The 14,733-nt window shown below is 52.0% G+C and overlaps 7 protein-coding genes across 7 annotated transcripts; 3 read left to right on the plus strand and 4 right to left on the minus strand.

Moving 5' to 3' along the window:
* Positions 1–120: 120 nt before the first annotated feature.
* Positions 121–531, minus strand: PtrM4_092720 (uncharacterized protein; the record flags this gene model as incomplete). Its single annotated transcript, XM_066107013.1, has 1 exon — positions 121–531. One exon carries the CDS (start codon positions 529–531, stop codon positions 121–123), a length of 411 nt encoding a protein of 136 aa, XP_065962681.1.
* Positions 532–2,438: 1,907 nt separating this feature from the next.
* Positions 2,439–3,277, plus strand: PtrM4_092730 (uncharacterized protein; the record flags this gene model as incomplete). The annotated part of the gene is made up of 2 exons (XM_001934302.2): positions 2,439–2,710; positions 2,764–3,277. 2 exons carry the CDS (start codon positions 2,439–2,441, stop codon positions 3,275–3,277), a joined length of 786 nt encoding a protein of 261 aa, XP_001934337.1.
* A 3,783-nt stretch (positions 3,278–7,060) lies between these two features.
* On the minus strand, positions 7,061–8,704 carry PtrM4_092740 (ProP, Permease major facilitator superfamily; the record flags this gene model as incomplete). The annotated part of the gene is made up of 4 exons (XM_001934301.2): positions 7,061–7,338; positions 7,389–7,982; positions 8,038–8,293; positions 8,348–8,704. The coding sequence occupies 4 exons, from the start codon at positions 8,702–8,704 to the stop codon at positions 7,061–7,063; spliced, it is 1,485 nt and encodes a 494-aa protein (XP_001934336.1).
* Positions 8,705–9,460: 756 nt separating this feature from the next.
* PtrM4_092750 (actin) lies at positions 9,461–11,022 on the minus strand (the record flags this gene model as incomplete). Its single annotated transcript, XM_001934300.2, has 6 exons — positions 9,461–9,691; positions 9,741–10,512; positions 10,567–10,597; positions 10,676–10,731; positions 10,887–10,917; positions 11,016–11,022. The coding sequence occupies 6 exons, from the start codon at positions 11,020–11,022 to the stop codon at positions 9,461–9,463; spliced, it is 1,128 nt and encodes a 375-aa protein (XP_001934335.2).
* Positions 11,023–12,110: 1,088 nt separating this feature from the next.
* PtrM4_092760 (Hsp70 nucleotide exchange factor fes1) lies at positions 12,111–12,797 on the plus strand (the record flags this gene model as incomplete). The annotated part of the gene is made up of 2 exons (XM_001934299.2): positions 12,111–12,509; positions 12,564–12,797. 2 exons carry the CDS (start codon positions 12,111–12,113, stop codon positions 12,795–12,797), a joined length of 633 nt encoding a protein of 210 aa, XP_001934334.1.
* Positions 12,798–12,990: 193 nt separating this feature from the next.
* PtrM4_092770 (uncharacterized protein) lies at positions 12,991–13,520 on the minus strand (the record flags this gene model as incomplete). The annotated part of the gene is made up of 2 exons (XM_001934298.2): positions 12,991–13,302; positions 13,350–13,520. 2 exons carry the CDS (start codon positions 13,518–13,520, stop codon positions 12,991–12,993), a joined length of 483 nt encoding a protein of 160 aa, XP_001934333.1.
* A 143-nt stretch (positions 13,521–13,663) lies between these two features.
* On the plus strand, positions 13,664–13,933 carry PtrM4_092780 (pre-splicing factor ATP-dependent RNA helicase PRP16; the record flags this gene model as incomplete). Its single annotated transcript, XM_001934297.2, has 1 exon — positions 13,664–13,933. One exon carries the CDS (start codon positions 13,664–13,666, stop codon positions 13,931–13,933), a length of 270 nt encoding a protein of 89 aa, XP_001934332.2.
* Between the last annotated feature and the right edge of the window lie 800 nt (positions 13,934–14,733).

Raw genomic sequence — 14,733 nt, forward strand, 5'->3', positions numbered from 1 at the left:
GGAGAAAGCTGATTTCGGAAGCTCATTTCGGGAGGTGCAGAAGCGGGTGGTTTGGTGGAGTCGGCCTGCATGAGGGACCCACCGCGCCTGCCGCTATTGCTTCGCTAGCAGGGGAAGAGCTTAAGCTCGGGCCTCTCTGCAAGCCAGCCACCGATTGTTTCGATGGAGCTCGAGAAGGTGTGCCGGCTGTTTAGTGCTCGGGGTGATGTGGTGCCATGGGAAGAAATGGCAGGCCATTTGTTGGTACAGATGACAAAATGGGAGGGACTTACACTCTTCAGGGACGGCGCCAGGGTCGGCAACGGCAGCAGCAGCGGTAGGGGAGCCCGACTTCCAGAATTGCCACCAGGCCTTCTTCTTGACCGTCTGCTCGGCGTGGGGGTTGGTCTTGCTGTCGCGGTAGAAGAGAATGTACTTCTGGAGGGCGGTGTATTCGTCCATGCCCTCGAACTCGGTCATGGAGACGATCGACTTCTGCCGCTCAGCGGCTGAACTGGCGCGAGGACGCTCTGGATCCTCGTTGGGCGCCATGGTGAGGGTATTAGAAGAGGCTTGCCTCCTGGGGGTATTATTAAGTCGGGAAAGTGTTGACACAGAGAAGGCTTCCAAGGCGACCAGACCGTGGAGTTGAGAGAGCCGTCGAGTCGAGTCGAGTCGATTATTTGCACTGTGCAAGGTGAACTGCAAGCAAGGCCTTCTCTGTGAAAAAGAGTAGAGGAGGGCGGGAGAGGCTCTGGTTAAGTAGCGCGGCAGAAGGCCTCTTGCGTATCAACCAGGGAAAAAAACTTAGCTAGGACCGACCTTTGGCCGCTATGAGGGATTTATGATTGTCATGGCGCTAGGCGCAAAGCGGACATAGCGCGAGCCGAAAGTCCCGGGGGCATTTTGTTGTGATGGGGCGCCATGGGGCCGTGCGGGAGCCGCTACATCATCGGCGCAGTGTTGCAAGCGGAGATTGGCCGTTTGGCGCTGCTGCGTTCACCGGCCGAGGCGAAAGCTCGCTGTTCGGTGCGGGAATGGCTTGGAGACGCGCAGATGACGCTTTCTTACGCAGCGCGTCCAGTGTCCAGCATTGAGCAGCAGTCAGTGCATTGCAGTCTGCACTGCTCTCCGTAATCAGAGCCCTATCTCGACATGCAAGTCGAGATGCGCCCTTGATTCCATCGCCCCAACTAAGTCAACGGAATTTGTGACATCCCAGCGAAACCATGCCAGCCACGCCGTTTCCAATTCACAATCCCCTGCTATTGTTTGTCTCGCGACTCGCAAACTCCACCTGAGATTAAGCTGGAGATAGCGCGACAGTCCGCGACAAGCGTGCTGCCGGTGCAGGGATGGCCGCCCATGACGTTTTGCCAGCCACGCCCTGCTAACCCACCTCCTTCACTGCAACCTTCTGCCCACCCCCAGACTCTCACACGCACCCACGCCGCCGCACCAAGCTTCTACTCTCAAAGATGCTGCAAAGCTTGGTCATGTCTTGGCCATCTAGCCATGCTGCCTACGTAGAACCATGGATGGCGAGGCATTTTCCGGCCCACAACTCCCGTACGAGACTTGTCTGCCCACACACACACACACACACCTTCTCCCCACGCCTGCGCGACTTTTTTGCATGCGAAGCATTTGCCATGTGCACAATTTTCTTCTAGCCGCCTTCCAGACCCACGGCGCACAATTGTCCATCCACGCTCCGTAGGCCAGTAATATCCCATACCCCCCATGTCCTGTCTCAATGCAGCAGTATCATCATCTTCTGCCCCCCCGCGTATTGGAATATCCCTAGATAGTTACCCAGACAGGCACCGCAACAATGCACCGCTTCTCCATGCCCATGGTGTGCCTACGCACGCGCCAAGGGGTTCTTCTCGGCGCGTGCTTACATACAGTAAACAAGCCGGCGGCCAATGTTAATATTGCTATATTGCCCGACTCGCGCACGCGCCGCCGTATGCGTCGCCAGGCCAACCACGCTCTTATCCTTTGTTGTATTCCCATAGCTATAGTTGCAAGTCATGGTGTTGTAGCACAAGGTCCGACTCGACAAGGCTCAAACAGCGCCGTTGACCTCTAAACCACGGACGCTGGACGCGGGAGTCCAGGGTCTTGAAAGGTTCGCACAAATGCAAACTCGCCGGCCCCTTGGTTCGCAGCCTGCCCGCCGGCCTGTCTGGCGTCTCGCGTCTCGCGTCTGGCCCGGCTGCAAGGCTGCCGCCGCCTGAGGCGAAAATACTCGCATTTCCAGACCCCAAGAGGCCTTCCCAACAAGGAAGCCCGCGACCCATAAATCACGTGATGTTGATTCTGACTGCCGATGCTTCGCCGGCACCCGTGTGAGCCTCACCGCATCGCTCCCAAGAAGGTCCAGCGTGCGGGAATAGTCCTCGCACCCACACAATCATCACCCACCCGCAGCTTTTCTGCCGACGCCAGCCTCCATGTCCGCTCCGGCTGCTGAATCGCTATCCCTCACCGGTGTCGGTCCGCGCCAGATGCGTCCGTCGCGAGGCCATGCTTCCATGCCACCAGAACGTTTACCTGTCGAAATATGGCATCTGATCATCATGTGCCTAGACGATCACTGTTTCGCCTGGTTTGTCTTGCGACAGACATGTCCATTTCTCAACCTTGTTACCGAGCAGGTCTTTGCGCGATACGTTTCGCGTACTTGCACCGTACGATTTGCCGGCCAGACACTAGGAAACTTGCTGTGAGCCGTGTTTCAACCCGCATCGTTCGGGAAACTTTCACTCACCATCACAGTGCACATGATCTACAAGGTGATACCGGTGACCGTAGACAAGTCCCTGCATCGCGACAGGCACTGGTGCGACAACATGCCTCGCCGGCCTCATACTGGGCCTCAGTCAGTCGCGCCCAGCCTCCATCGTTTCGCTTCCAGCCCTCGTCTTTTGTCCCCGCCACCACAAAGGCCAAGCTTCTCCTCAAACTATGTGATGCGCCAAATGCTCACGAGACACTACCCGCGTCCCAGCCAAATGCAGGGACCATCGACACTACCACGACCCTCGTCCATGTCTTCTTCCAGCCCGGTGCCAAAGCAGATGCCGAACGCTCGCGCCTACTCCATCAAGCCCATTTTGTTCTTTTTCATGGCCAACTAAAGAGTATGCGCCTCCCTTCAGCCACCTTCAACGTTGCTGATCGCCACCTCCAACTCGATTGGCGCCGTCTCTGCAATACCTTTATGCGCGACGAGTTCAAGTGTCGTTACGAGTCTCAATATTCCGTCGCGTGGTGGAGAAACTTCGATTGACCCAATCGCGACTAGATGGCATGCATAATTTCCCCTCTGAGTAGCCCAGCACAAGCAATTCATCGTCTTTGCACCTCGAATTCGTTCCTGATGGCCTGCCAAGCGGCAGATCAATTTTGCGTCAGCGCCGAATCCGAATAGATCGCCCTTGGCACTAGGGACTACCCTCACCAGTGCTCACCACGAACACCCTCCGAAAATCCGGAGGTGTCGGCTGTGGCCTCTTCATCTCCGCCTGGGCACTTTGCTGGACGGTCGGATCATCATCATGCTTAATTCTCCATATTCCAGTTTACAACTGTTTGAGTTACACGGAGAGTGCCCAGCTTTTCCAAGTACCGCATCGAGTGCGTGATTTAGCGCCCACCTTGGCCTCTGCCAATCGCGCATCCTTCCGAGTCATTAATATCTCACCGGGTTGGATTTGTATTGAATATCACACAAGTTATTGCAACTGCCCATTATGTTATGAACTACTCTGCACACGGAAGCTCGGTGGTAATACCGCCCCAGACGTTACATCTTACTGTAAAAGCCCAGCCCTTGGCCCTAGCCCTGCCCAGCCTCCTTCAATGCCAATGAGGACTACTCGATGGCATGCCGCAATACGTAAGCACCGGAAACTCTGTGTAAGAACACAGTTTAATGAATACGACAGCTTGAAGAAGACGCAGCCAAGTATTCCATGTCGTACATATCCCGCAGGGAGATACAGAATCAGGAGGTGCGTAACCCACCTCCGCTGCCAAGTAAAATCCATCTGTGCGGAACAAAGTACCAGCCTGGGCGGAAGCAACCGTGTAACAACCCCCCAAAAAGTCCTTTACCACTCGCCCTTGATCCGTGTGTCCTGTGTTCCTTTCTTTTTCTTTATTCTTGTCACCCGGCAACTGCCACGTCATGTGTGCAGTGTGGTTGCGTGGTGTTGCGTTACGTCTACATTCTACGCCTACACTAAAACGCTGAGAGTGACTTGTCAGACCCATATCATTCGTCGTGGCTTCTACCGTTTACATGGTAGACTTGTTATGCACGGCAGTCGCGCGATTCATGGGTCTTGGGGGAACTTTACCGGTAGGGTACCGCATTTTGTTACCTAGATAGTTAGGCGGTCCCCATAGTTAAGCGGTCCCATGTATACTTACATGTCTTTCTGGGCACGCCGCCGCCGCCGCCGCCGCTGGCTCTACGCAAGCTGGGTTCGCCAAGCTTACCCTCCGCTGTGCCCTGCCTAGGTACACTTTACCTACCTGTTTTCTTTCCACCACCGGGTTTCCCCGAGCGAAAGGCTAGTAGATGGGCGGCGGCGAGGAAACGGCATGTCACGAAGCGGCGATTTTTTAGTAATACGTAGACGTAGTTGCGCACTGATGGCAAAATGCTTGTTTATTCCGGGGAGATGGGGGAGATGGGGGTAGGGTGTGGATGAGTGATCCTTTTGTGATGCGGTGTAGTTCACGTAGTGTATTTCTGTCCTTGCCATGCTTTTTTTTTCGCTTGGGGGAAATAAAAGGAGTCTTATCTACAACATTGTTTTCCCCCTGAGCTCTTGAGTTGTTGTTCTGTTGTTCAACGATGTTTCTTGGTAGTCTTGGTAGTGGTGGACTGGTTGAGCATGGTGGTAATTTGTGTTGACATTACGCCTACTTATACTAGGAGAAAAAATCACCACGCCACGCCCCCAACGAAAATCACGACGAAAATATGTGGAATGTACCCCTTTTACGGTGGAGATCCCGATCGGACCCCTTTCCAGACACACGAGGGCGGATTTTTTTTACCATGATATTGTACTACGATTCATCCACGGCTGCGCTGAACAATCTACCCATCTATTTCCACGGCACCAGGCTGGTAAAATACCATCATCAGTACCCAAGGGAAAAATCAAATCTCAACACTCTACCAGAGTCCCCTATGTACTAAATTTAGGACCAGATACGTTTACCAGAACCAATGTTCAGATAACCACTCAGGTGATAGAAGAACGCGCTCACATTCGGTGCCAGAGTAGAATGCGCCCAACGCGCACACATGGAATGCTAGGGACACATATGCTAGAGCCACTGCTATCACGTGTTTTCTTAAGCGCGGGTAGTACGGAAATAAAATAAAAGAGTTCTCACGTTAACACGCATCTTACGTGCGTGAGAGTACAAGTTCACCTAGACTTTGATTTTTTCATTTCAATAAACGCTACTCGTATACGTACGTTTCATGTTACTTCCAACTATATCTTTAATCGAGAATCATAGTCGGAACGGGGCTCGGAATCGCGTTTGTCATGTTTATTCTAGTTGTTTTGTTCTCTGCGTGAAGTGATTATTTATCCCCCCAAAACCATCCTACTATACTAAACCCTCATTAGCCGCGTCTTCTCAGCGCCCCGCATACCTATTAAACCGAAAGCAGCTACATGTATTTTCCTTCGAAAAGAGACGTTCTGATAGTCCGGCTTGTAGTATCCCCCTTCTCTTTTTATCCATTAATCCAATCGCCGCCGTCATTAGCTGCACTATAATACCCCTCCATTCTATCAGAATTACACCGGTAATACACGGATATTCGATTTGGATGTGATAGTTGGCACGGCCCAAATCCGTTATAATCCATATCTGTAAATGCCTAGATTTGATCTTATCGCCATTATAGTTAGTCACCTTTCGTCGCCCCCCTTCCTAACAAACACTACGACTTAATCTCTGTATTAGTTGCGCTTATATCGTTAGCATCTCCTCCCTCTATCCGTAAAAGAGGTGGATTCTAAAGTACTTAATCCTCTCCTACTTCGTTTTCTAGCTTTAGAGTTCACCTCATGACGGCTCGGCATGCGATAATACTAAGAACATAGTTACACTGTAGCATATTCCTGACCATCAGATCTCGCCAGAGTAGAAAGGTAGCTTCGTAGCTCTAGAGGCAGCGGTATCTATTAGTCGTCTCCATGTCAAGAGAGAAGAAGGGAGTGTGAGAGGAGAGAATGGCCATGGTAACGTGATACGAAGAAGACAGAGACACGAGACATGAGAAAAAATAGTGGATTTAGACGGGATATTTACTCCTTTTTGTTTCGTGTTGGTTTTCCATTATGGTGTAGGCAGATGTTTAGTCGTCGATTAGTATCGAACGTTTGATACTCGCTCTGCCCGAGATGGTTGAGTTGGTTATTGGTAGACAATTTTTGCCATCACCCGATGAGAACTGGAAATCTTTTTATCATACCTATATTCATGACAGTTGATGTAGGCAAGGCGGATAGACATGAAAGCCATTGCTTCAATAAGATGAATTCTTTGGATCGAAAATTTGATGTTTACGAGAAGAGTGGTGTATAGAGTTACGAAAAAGATATTAGACCCTAGAGCTGTAGCACTAGCAGTGTGTAGAAGCGCGGATATGTAGTCTAGACTCCGCAACAATCAATTCAATCCGGTCACTCTCCTAGACCCACTTACCTATCTAGGTAGGGCTTAAACTCCTATAGGTAACTACTAGGCTTAAAGCGGTAATCAATCAATCCAATCTGAACCTTCTAGGACCCACTTAATTGATTGTTGCGGACTGTGATGTAGTCAAGTTCAGTTTCAACGAAACGAACAGCCGCTCTATCTAGAGGTTGATCTAGGACTGTGGTAATTCTGTCTATCACTGGGGTACAAAGTGTCTAGTTCCGAAAGAATAAAGGAGATGAGATACCAGAATACTCCCTTTTCTTCTCGTGTCTATAGTAAACCCCCTGACTGTATTCCCAAAGGACTCCGACCTTACACACCACCTCGTCTCTCAAGCAGAACTACCTTGTTGCTTAGCCTTCCCACCTCCACTCACCTTGGCAGGTAAAAACCTCAGCAGCACAAAAAGCCCACATGCCAAAATGACCTGGAAGACCCAAAAGAGTTGACCACCCAAAATTTTGTATTTAACGCCAACAGCGTATATACAAGTCGCAAGAGCGGGTGCAACAGATCGGATTCCACTCTGAATCGCCAGCGCCAGAGAATTCAGGGTCGCAAGCGTCTCATGCGAGGGCGAGATGTCATTGAGAGCAAGTTGCACACTCGCTGCGAACCTGTCAGGGAAGCCATGCCAATACGATTATACGAGCACTCACTAAAAGCCATCGCAACACCGCTAGCAAGAACCACGAACGGTGGCGCAGTAGCCCAGAAGATGACATTCTGCCCATACCGAAGCAAAACGTTGTACACCGGAGCGAGAACAAACAGAAAAGGCCAGGCTGCTGCACACAACCAAAGGACACGACCAGTACCTAGACGGTTATGAAGTATGGGGAATACGATTAGTAGCCAAGCAGCCTGAGACGCGCCGTTTAGACCCGTGCATGCTGCAATCAGGCCCGGGGTGAAACCAAGGCCGCCCAAATCGACGGGCGTATACTGCGCTACGGGAAAGACGGCGGTGAAAGTGAAGGCTAGAAGCATAATGTAGTTGTAAATGACCAATACTGGAGTTACGCCAGGGTACTTGATCAGTTCCCAGATGGACATTTTGGGTTTGGAGTTGGCGTCGTTCTTCTTATCGGTATGGATATGCAGCGTCTCTTTTACGAAAAGCACAGTGGTGATGACAGCCAAAAATGCCATTGTCGCGACGATGAAATTAGGCAGTGCATAAGGGTAGTCGTGCCAGAATTGCATTTTGCCAAACGTCGAAGGGAATTTGTTGGCTGGCCGCTCCAAAGCACCTTGAACGGATAATTAGCTTGTGATCATACACAACAGAGACCAAACGGAACATACCAATAAGCGGCCCAATGAAGATTCCCATATTGCTGGAGAAGGCAAAGAAACTGAATGCTCGTGCTTGAGTGTGCTTTGTGCTATTCTCGGAAAGCATGGCGCGCACGGTGACGACCGTCCCCGCAAAGACGCCTTCCAAACATCTCGCAAACACCATCTGCCAAAGTGATTCGCTCATTCCGAACAGCACAGCAGAAACAGTCAGACCACAGAGTGATAATATTAGTACAGGTTTTCTTCCGTAGCGATCAGAGGCCTAGTGGTGTGTGAGCAATGCTTTTCATCCAAAAGCAAAGAAAAAGACCCGTACCTTCCCCCAGAGAATCATGACACACATCTGCGTCGCACTGAACAAACTCTCAATCAGACCAGAATAGAACCCTACGTCCTCTTTTTCCATGCCTCCGACCCTCTCAATCATGAAATTGATATAAGGAAAGATGGAGAAGAAGGCGATGGGGGCTATACAACTCGTGTAGCAGAGAAGAAGGATCTGTGCTTTGGGTAATGGTTTTTCTTCATATTCGTCGTCTGATCCATCTTGAGCTTCTGTTGAGTTGTGTTGAAGCGAAGGGTCAACGGGCTCCGGTAATGGAATTGGATCGACATGGGATAACAGAGGCGTGTATTCATCTCCTGCATCAGATATGTTGGATGGCGGTGACATTGTGATGAGGAGTACGAAACGAAGACTACGCCGGGCGCGTATCTTATAGCTCGGGAACTTGGTGCGGTCGCGTGCTTGCTTGGTCTAAAGAATAAACAAAGGTTAATGACGTCCAATGGGTTCTCTTCCAGAGAAATCAACAACCATAACAAACCCTTTAGGAAAGTGAAGAGGATATCTATGAGATGTCAGACTGTTTATAAGCAGTAGTCGACCGGTGTATCGGTGCCTCGGCGACTACCGATATCTAGTCCCAATCCATCCAAGCAGGTTCTAATTGGCTCGTCCATCTTATGGGATGCCTATGCCACCGATTTGTTTCCATACATAACAGTATGCTTACGCCATGTGATGTTTTACTAGGTAATCGCTGACTACGATGTTGTCGACAGTCCTGCTTTCCCCGACATGCAAGTAACTGCCGCCTACGTGGGTAGAGCAATTTCACGTCAACACAGGTCACAGGGCATTTTTTAGGGATACGAAAGTGTCCATAGGCTTTAAGCTACAATCTTAAGATCCTTACTACAGCACACTGTATGAGCTCAAGCTCCTCCATAACTCAAACACCCAACCATTGGCCCGCTGCGCTATTTTATGGACAACCGACATATGTGAGACCCCGGATGACAAGGCGCCAATACAACGATGTTTCCCGCTACTAGGCTTGCCATGATCTCGAGAATTGTACGCAGGAAGACGCTGAGAAGGAAGACGTCAGTCGATGAATCGTTCGAACGCGTGATTGCTAGTACCTTAGAAGCACTTGCGGTGGACGATGGAAGGACCGCTCTCGTCGTACTCCTGCTTTGAGATCCACATCTGCTGGAAGGTGGAGAGCGAGGCCAGAATGGAACCACCGATCCAGACGGAGTACTTGCGCTCGGGGGGAGCGATGATCTTGACCTTCATCGAGGATGGGGCGAGCGCGGTGATTTCCTTCTGCATACGGTCGGAGATACCAGGGTACATGGTAGTACCACCAGACTGAAGCTTGTTAGCTGGGTTACCCTGGACAGCGCGCTGTGTAACATACCATGACAATGTTGCCGTACAGGTCTTTCCTGACGTCGACATCGCACTTCATGATGGAGTTGAAAGTGGTGACGTGGATACCACCGCTCTCAAGACCCAAGACGGAAGGCTGGAAGAGAGCCTCTGGAGCACGGAAACGCTCGTTGCCAATGGTGATGACTTGACCGTCGGGAAGCTCGTAGGACTTCTCCAAGCTGGAGGACTGGCTGGCAGTCTGGATCTCCTGCTCAAAGTCGAGGGCGACGTAGCAGAGCTTCTCCTTGATGTCACGGACGATTTCTCGCTCGGCGGTGGTGGAGAAGGTGTAACCGCGCTCAGCCAAAATCTTCATGAGGTAGTCAGTCAGATCACGACCAGCCATGTCAACACGCGAAATGGCGTGGGGAAGAGCGAAACCCTCGTAGATGGGGACAACGTGGGTGACACCGTCACCGGAGTCGAGCACGATACCGGTGGTACGTCCGGAGGCGTACAGGGACAGGACAGCCTGGATGGAGACGTAGAAGGCGGGAGCGTTGAAGGTCTCGAAGACAATCTGTGTCATCTTCTCACGGTTGGACTTGGGGTTAATGGGAGCTTCGGTGAGAAGGACGGGGTGCTCCTCGGGAGCAACACGCAGCTCGTTGTAGAAGGTGTGATGCCAGATCTTCTCCATGTCGTCCCAGTTGGTGACGACGCCGTGCTCAATGGGGTATCGCAGCGTAAGGATACCACGCTTCGACTGTGCCTCATCACCGACATATGAGTCCTTTTGGCCCATTCCAATCATGATACTGCCATGCTGTCAGCGTGCGGATTACGGGATGGGAGGAGGAGCTTGGTCGTACCCATGGTGACGCGGTCGGCCGACGATGGAAGCTTCAGAAGGTCAGCCATTGTGTCCTCTTTAGCGCCAGAGGCCACAAATGGGCGCTCGGCGGGCGTAGAGGTACTTACGGAAGACTGCTCGGGGCGCATCGTCACCGGCGAAACCGGCCTTGCACATACCCGAACTGGCAATTGTCAGTTCACGTCCATTGTATAGCTACACCTCGCGCGCTGCCGTAGAACAGCTGCTTGAGCTTCGAGACGACGCTGGCGCGGTCGATGCGGACAGCCCCTCCACAGCAGGGATGGCCGTGATTGGTATCGGGGGTTGCCAACTCACCCATTGTCGATGACGAGGGCTGCGACTTCCTCTGTAGTGGGAGGGACAGGTTAGCAGAGCTCATTGAGATAGACGCAAGGGCAGATGAAGATGGTCATTGTTGTGCGAGGTAGGGGCTCAGCTGCTTACCCTCCATGTTGATTGATTAGGGTGAGATTAGGGTAGACGTGGAGTTTTGGTTTATGGGTCGATGTAGTATCGCTGGAGCAATTGGGTGTCAGTGGAATTGCTCAGAGATGCAGCTACTGTGGGAAAAAGTAAAGAGGGCTGAAGGAGTATGGGGGGAGCTTACAGGTTCGGCGGCGGTGTTGAGGTTGAGGATCTTGTGCGCGAGGCAAGAACTGGGTGTGCTAAATAAGCGGGTCGGCCTTGCCCAGATTTAGCGGGGTGGCAGGAGCGCAGGAGCAGCAAAGGAGGATTTGCACGAATGGACGGCTCAAGGGGGATGGTGTATAATTTGGCGATTAGGCTTTGATTTCACCATGATTACTGCCACGGCTCTCTTATAGACGCCCAAGGAAATCTGCTCCAGGCTGCACAATTCTTCTCAAGTGGTTGCCAACGCTGAGTACGCAAGCTGCACGCCACACCAGTATGGAAGCTGCTGTCCACGCACGTCAAACCGTCACAGACCGCCAGGCAGCGAGCTTTGTGACTTGGCAATGCGCGACCACTCAACCCGATACTACGTGTTCTTGACGGCCTTGTGCTGGGAATGCACAAGTGCTGGCTTGAAGCACAGAGTCCCCAGCCATCCGCCATCCGCGTCTGCTCACCGCCAACTCGCCCTGGTCCCGCCCAATCCGAGCCACGAACACGCGTGTCACGTGCAATGAGGGGCAGCGGAGCTACCCGATCCAGATGTCTGCTCTACACATCTGGAGTCTGTACGCTAGCAGACACGAACGAGCACCCGGGGCAAACGACAAGTGCAAGATGCATGTCAAACATGGCATGTGTAGTGCAATGCTGACTGATTAATCTTCGGGTTTCCATTCCGATGTCTTTCCAACCCGTCACGTGTCGATTGCACGTCTCGAGCATGCGTCCTGCGTGGCTGTTGGCGCATCGAAGGTCGCCGAAGCCGCTGGTCTCTTCCCGCATGCGTCGGCGCAATCAGCGTCATAAGTGCCGCCAAAATTATTCAGCCTCTACATAGCCCGCACTGCAAACATCGCAACTCTCCACACAACAAACCAGACTCACCAACCTTTACACGACATCATGAACGACCCGGGACTTAACAACCTTCTCAAGTGGGGTATCCAAAACTCCGAAGCCTCGCGCGCCGATGCTGCTGCTGCAGACCAGCCGCCGCCAAAAATCGATGTCGAGGCCCTGCAACGCCTCATGACAGGCATGTCAGGGCCTTCGGACGCGGAATTGATGCAGCAGAGTATGCAAGTCATTCGTAACAAGGACGCCGAACTGGAGCACCGGACCACCGCATTCGACAACTTTGAGCAACTCATCGAGAACCTCGACAATGCGAACAACATCGAGAGCCTGGGGCTATGGATGCCCCTCGTCGAGCAACTGGAGAACGAAGAGTCTGAACTGCGATTCTATGCTGCATGGTGCTGCGGAACCGCTGTGCAGAACAACATGCGAACCCAGGAACGAGTAAGTTGCCCTTGACACTTGAACCTCATAGACAGCATCGCTAACTAATCGCAGCTCCTTGTAGTTGGCGCTATCCCCAAACTTGTGCGCATGGCAACCTCAGATAGCGAGAACAAGGTCCGCAAGAAGGCCATATTCGCCCTTTCGTCTTCCGTGCGCAACTTCCAGGCCGCCCTTGATGCTGCAGTGGAGCACATGCCCGACGAGTTCAAGCCAGAAGGGCAGCTCGACGCCAACGACATGGAGTCAGTCGACGTGTTGATCAACAAGCTTCGCGAGAGTGTATAGGATATATCAGGTCGAGTTTGCATTGGGCGGCGTTTCGGTACTACAGCTGGATCAGCATGGGATGGCGTATGGACGGCAAAGGTGACTAGAGGGAATTGGAAGGATGGCATACCCAGGACTTGATACAGCAGCGATTGTCGCTGAGCATGTTGTGAGCACTGCATAGAATAGCTGGCTCGGAATATACGACTTTTCATATGACCCCCAAGACCAGTCCAACCAACTCGCTGAATGCTTCCCTCCCAACCATGTTCTTGTCCAGGCCCATACCCACTACTACCATCCGGGTCTCTCTATCATCGCGTTGCTTGATAGCGCTAGCGATCTGCGTCGCAAGTGTTTGGCCGAGGACATCAAGTTCTGCCACTGTGCCGCCGAGAATAGTTGTAGCCGTGAGGTGGTGCATGGGAAGGAGGTCCGAGTTGGGGTCCTCTTCGTCGCGTTCAAGGTAGGCGTTTGAGGTCATCGCCGCATCCGTCGCCGAGATATCAAGTGGAACATGAACCTGCAAGAGTTAGTGAAAGTAAACAGCACAAACTATAGAAGTCGTACCCAATGCGCCAATCGCCCGTTTTGTGTGACGGTGATAAGGATCTTGTCTGCGAAGTTGACCGTGGTTGCTGTGGTTTCGGTGTTCTTGATCGCTACAGTGGCAGTCTTTGTACGCGCAGGGTATGGCGTCGGAGTCACGACATAGTCGTCTGCAGAAGTTGTTGCTGCCATCCTGCCGTGGTGTGTGTGTTTCAGCTCGAGCCTCTGTCGTGCCGCGGGAATGATGCGGAGGGTTTGCACTAGCGTCTAATCCCCGCCAAAATTATCTCGGGCGCATCAAAGCATCTGCAGCCTTCAACGCCATAACCGTCAATATGCCCAAATTCGTGCCGCGACAACGAAAGCACAAGGTCCTCGCTCGGCGGAAACCTTCCAATGATGGCGCGACTATTGACGCAAACGCTGCAGAAATTTTGCCCCAGGAAGAGCAGGAGCGCGCACAGAAAAAAGCCGCGCTCAAGGATGAGCTCACCCGGGAATCACAAGGCAAGATGAGCGGCAAGAAGAAGAAGCGACTCGATAAATACATTGTATGTGCTGTGTCTTTTGTGCGCGGATTGGGACGTGCAGAACTTTGCGACTAACTTTGACAGGATACAAAACTCAAGAAGGAGGAAAATCTTGAGCTACTGAAAAAGCTTGCTTCTCAAAAGATTGACACCAGCCTATTCCAGAGCTCCAAGAAACTGGGACGTGGAGGGGATACTAAGAGGGAGGCATTGAGGCGGGCGCTTGCTGAAAGCAGAGCCGGAATCGACGTCGCCAAGAATGAAGGACTATTACTCGAGAAGCATGAAGTCAGGGAGATGGAGGAAAACAGTTCAGATGAAGACAGCAGACCAACAACAAAAACTGGTCTGAAAGCAACGCCAGCGAAAGCATCCTCGAAACCAGCACCCAATGAACCCTTGCGAGAACGATCGCCTTCCCCATCACCCTCCGAACCAGAGACGCATACCTCCGCTACACCGCTCGCTGGTCCACAATGGACAAACGGGCTATTTGGAACTGGGCTGAAGAGACCCTTGGAGGTAGATGGATCAGGAAAACCTGTCATACAAGTACGCAAACGTCGAAAAGACCAAAGCAAAAAGCCAGTCGTGATCGAGGAAGAAGTAGCCTGGGAGGGGTTCAGCTCGAGTGAAGAGAAGAGCGAGCATGAAGATGTAGAAGAATCTGAGCACTCTAACGCAGAGTCGGAAGACGCTGGTACCGAGTCCGAAGAGGAGGACATGTCAGATGCAGAGTCAGGATCGTCAGAAGAAGACTCAGAAGACGATAGCGACGAGGAGAGCGAGGAGAGCGAGGAGAGCGAGGAGAGCGAGGAGAGCGACACAAGTCCCGATGAAGAAAACAAGATCGCAAAGAAGGAAAGAACGTCGGC

Source organism: Pyrenophora tritici-repentis, chromosome 4 (assembly GCF_003171515.1).
Source record: "Pyrenophora tritici-repentis strain M4 chromosome 4, whole genome shotgun sequence".
NCBI lineage: Eukaryota > Fungi > Ascomycota > Dothideomycetes > Pleosporales > Pleosporaceae > Pyrenophora > Pyrenophora tritici-repentis.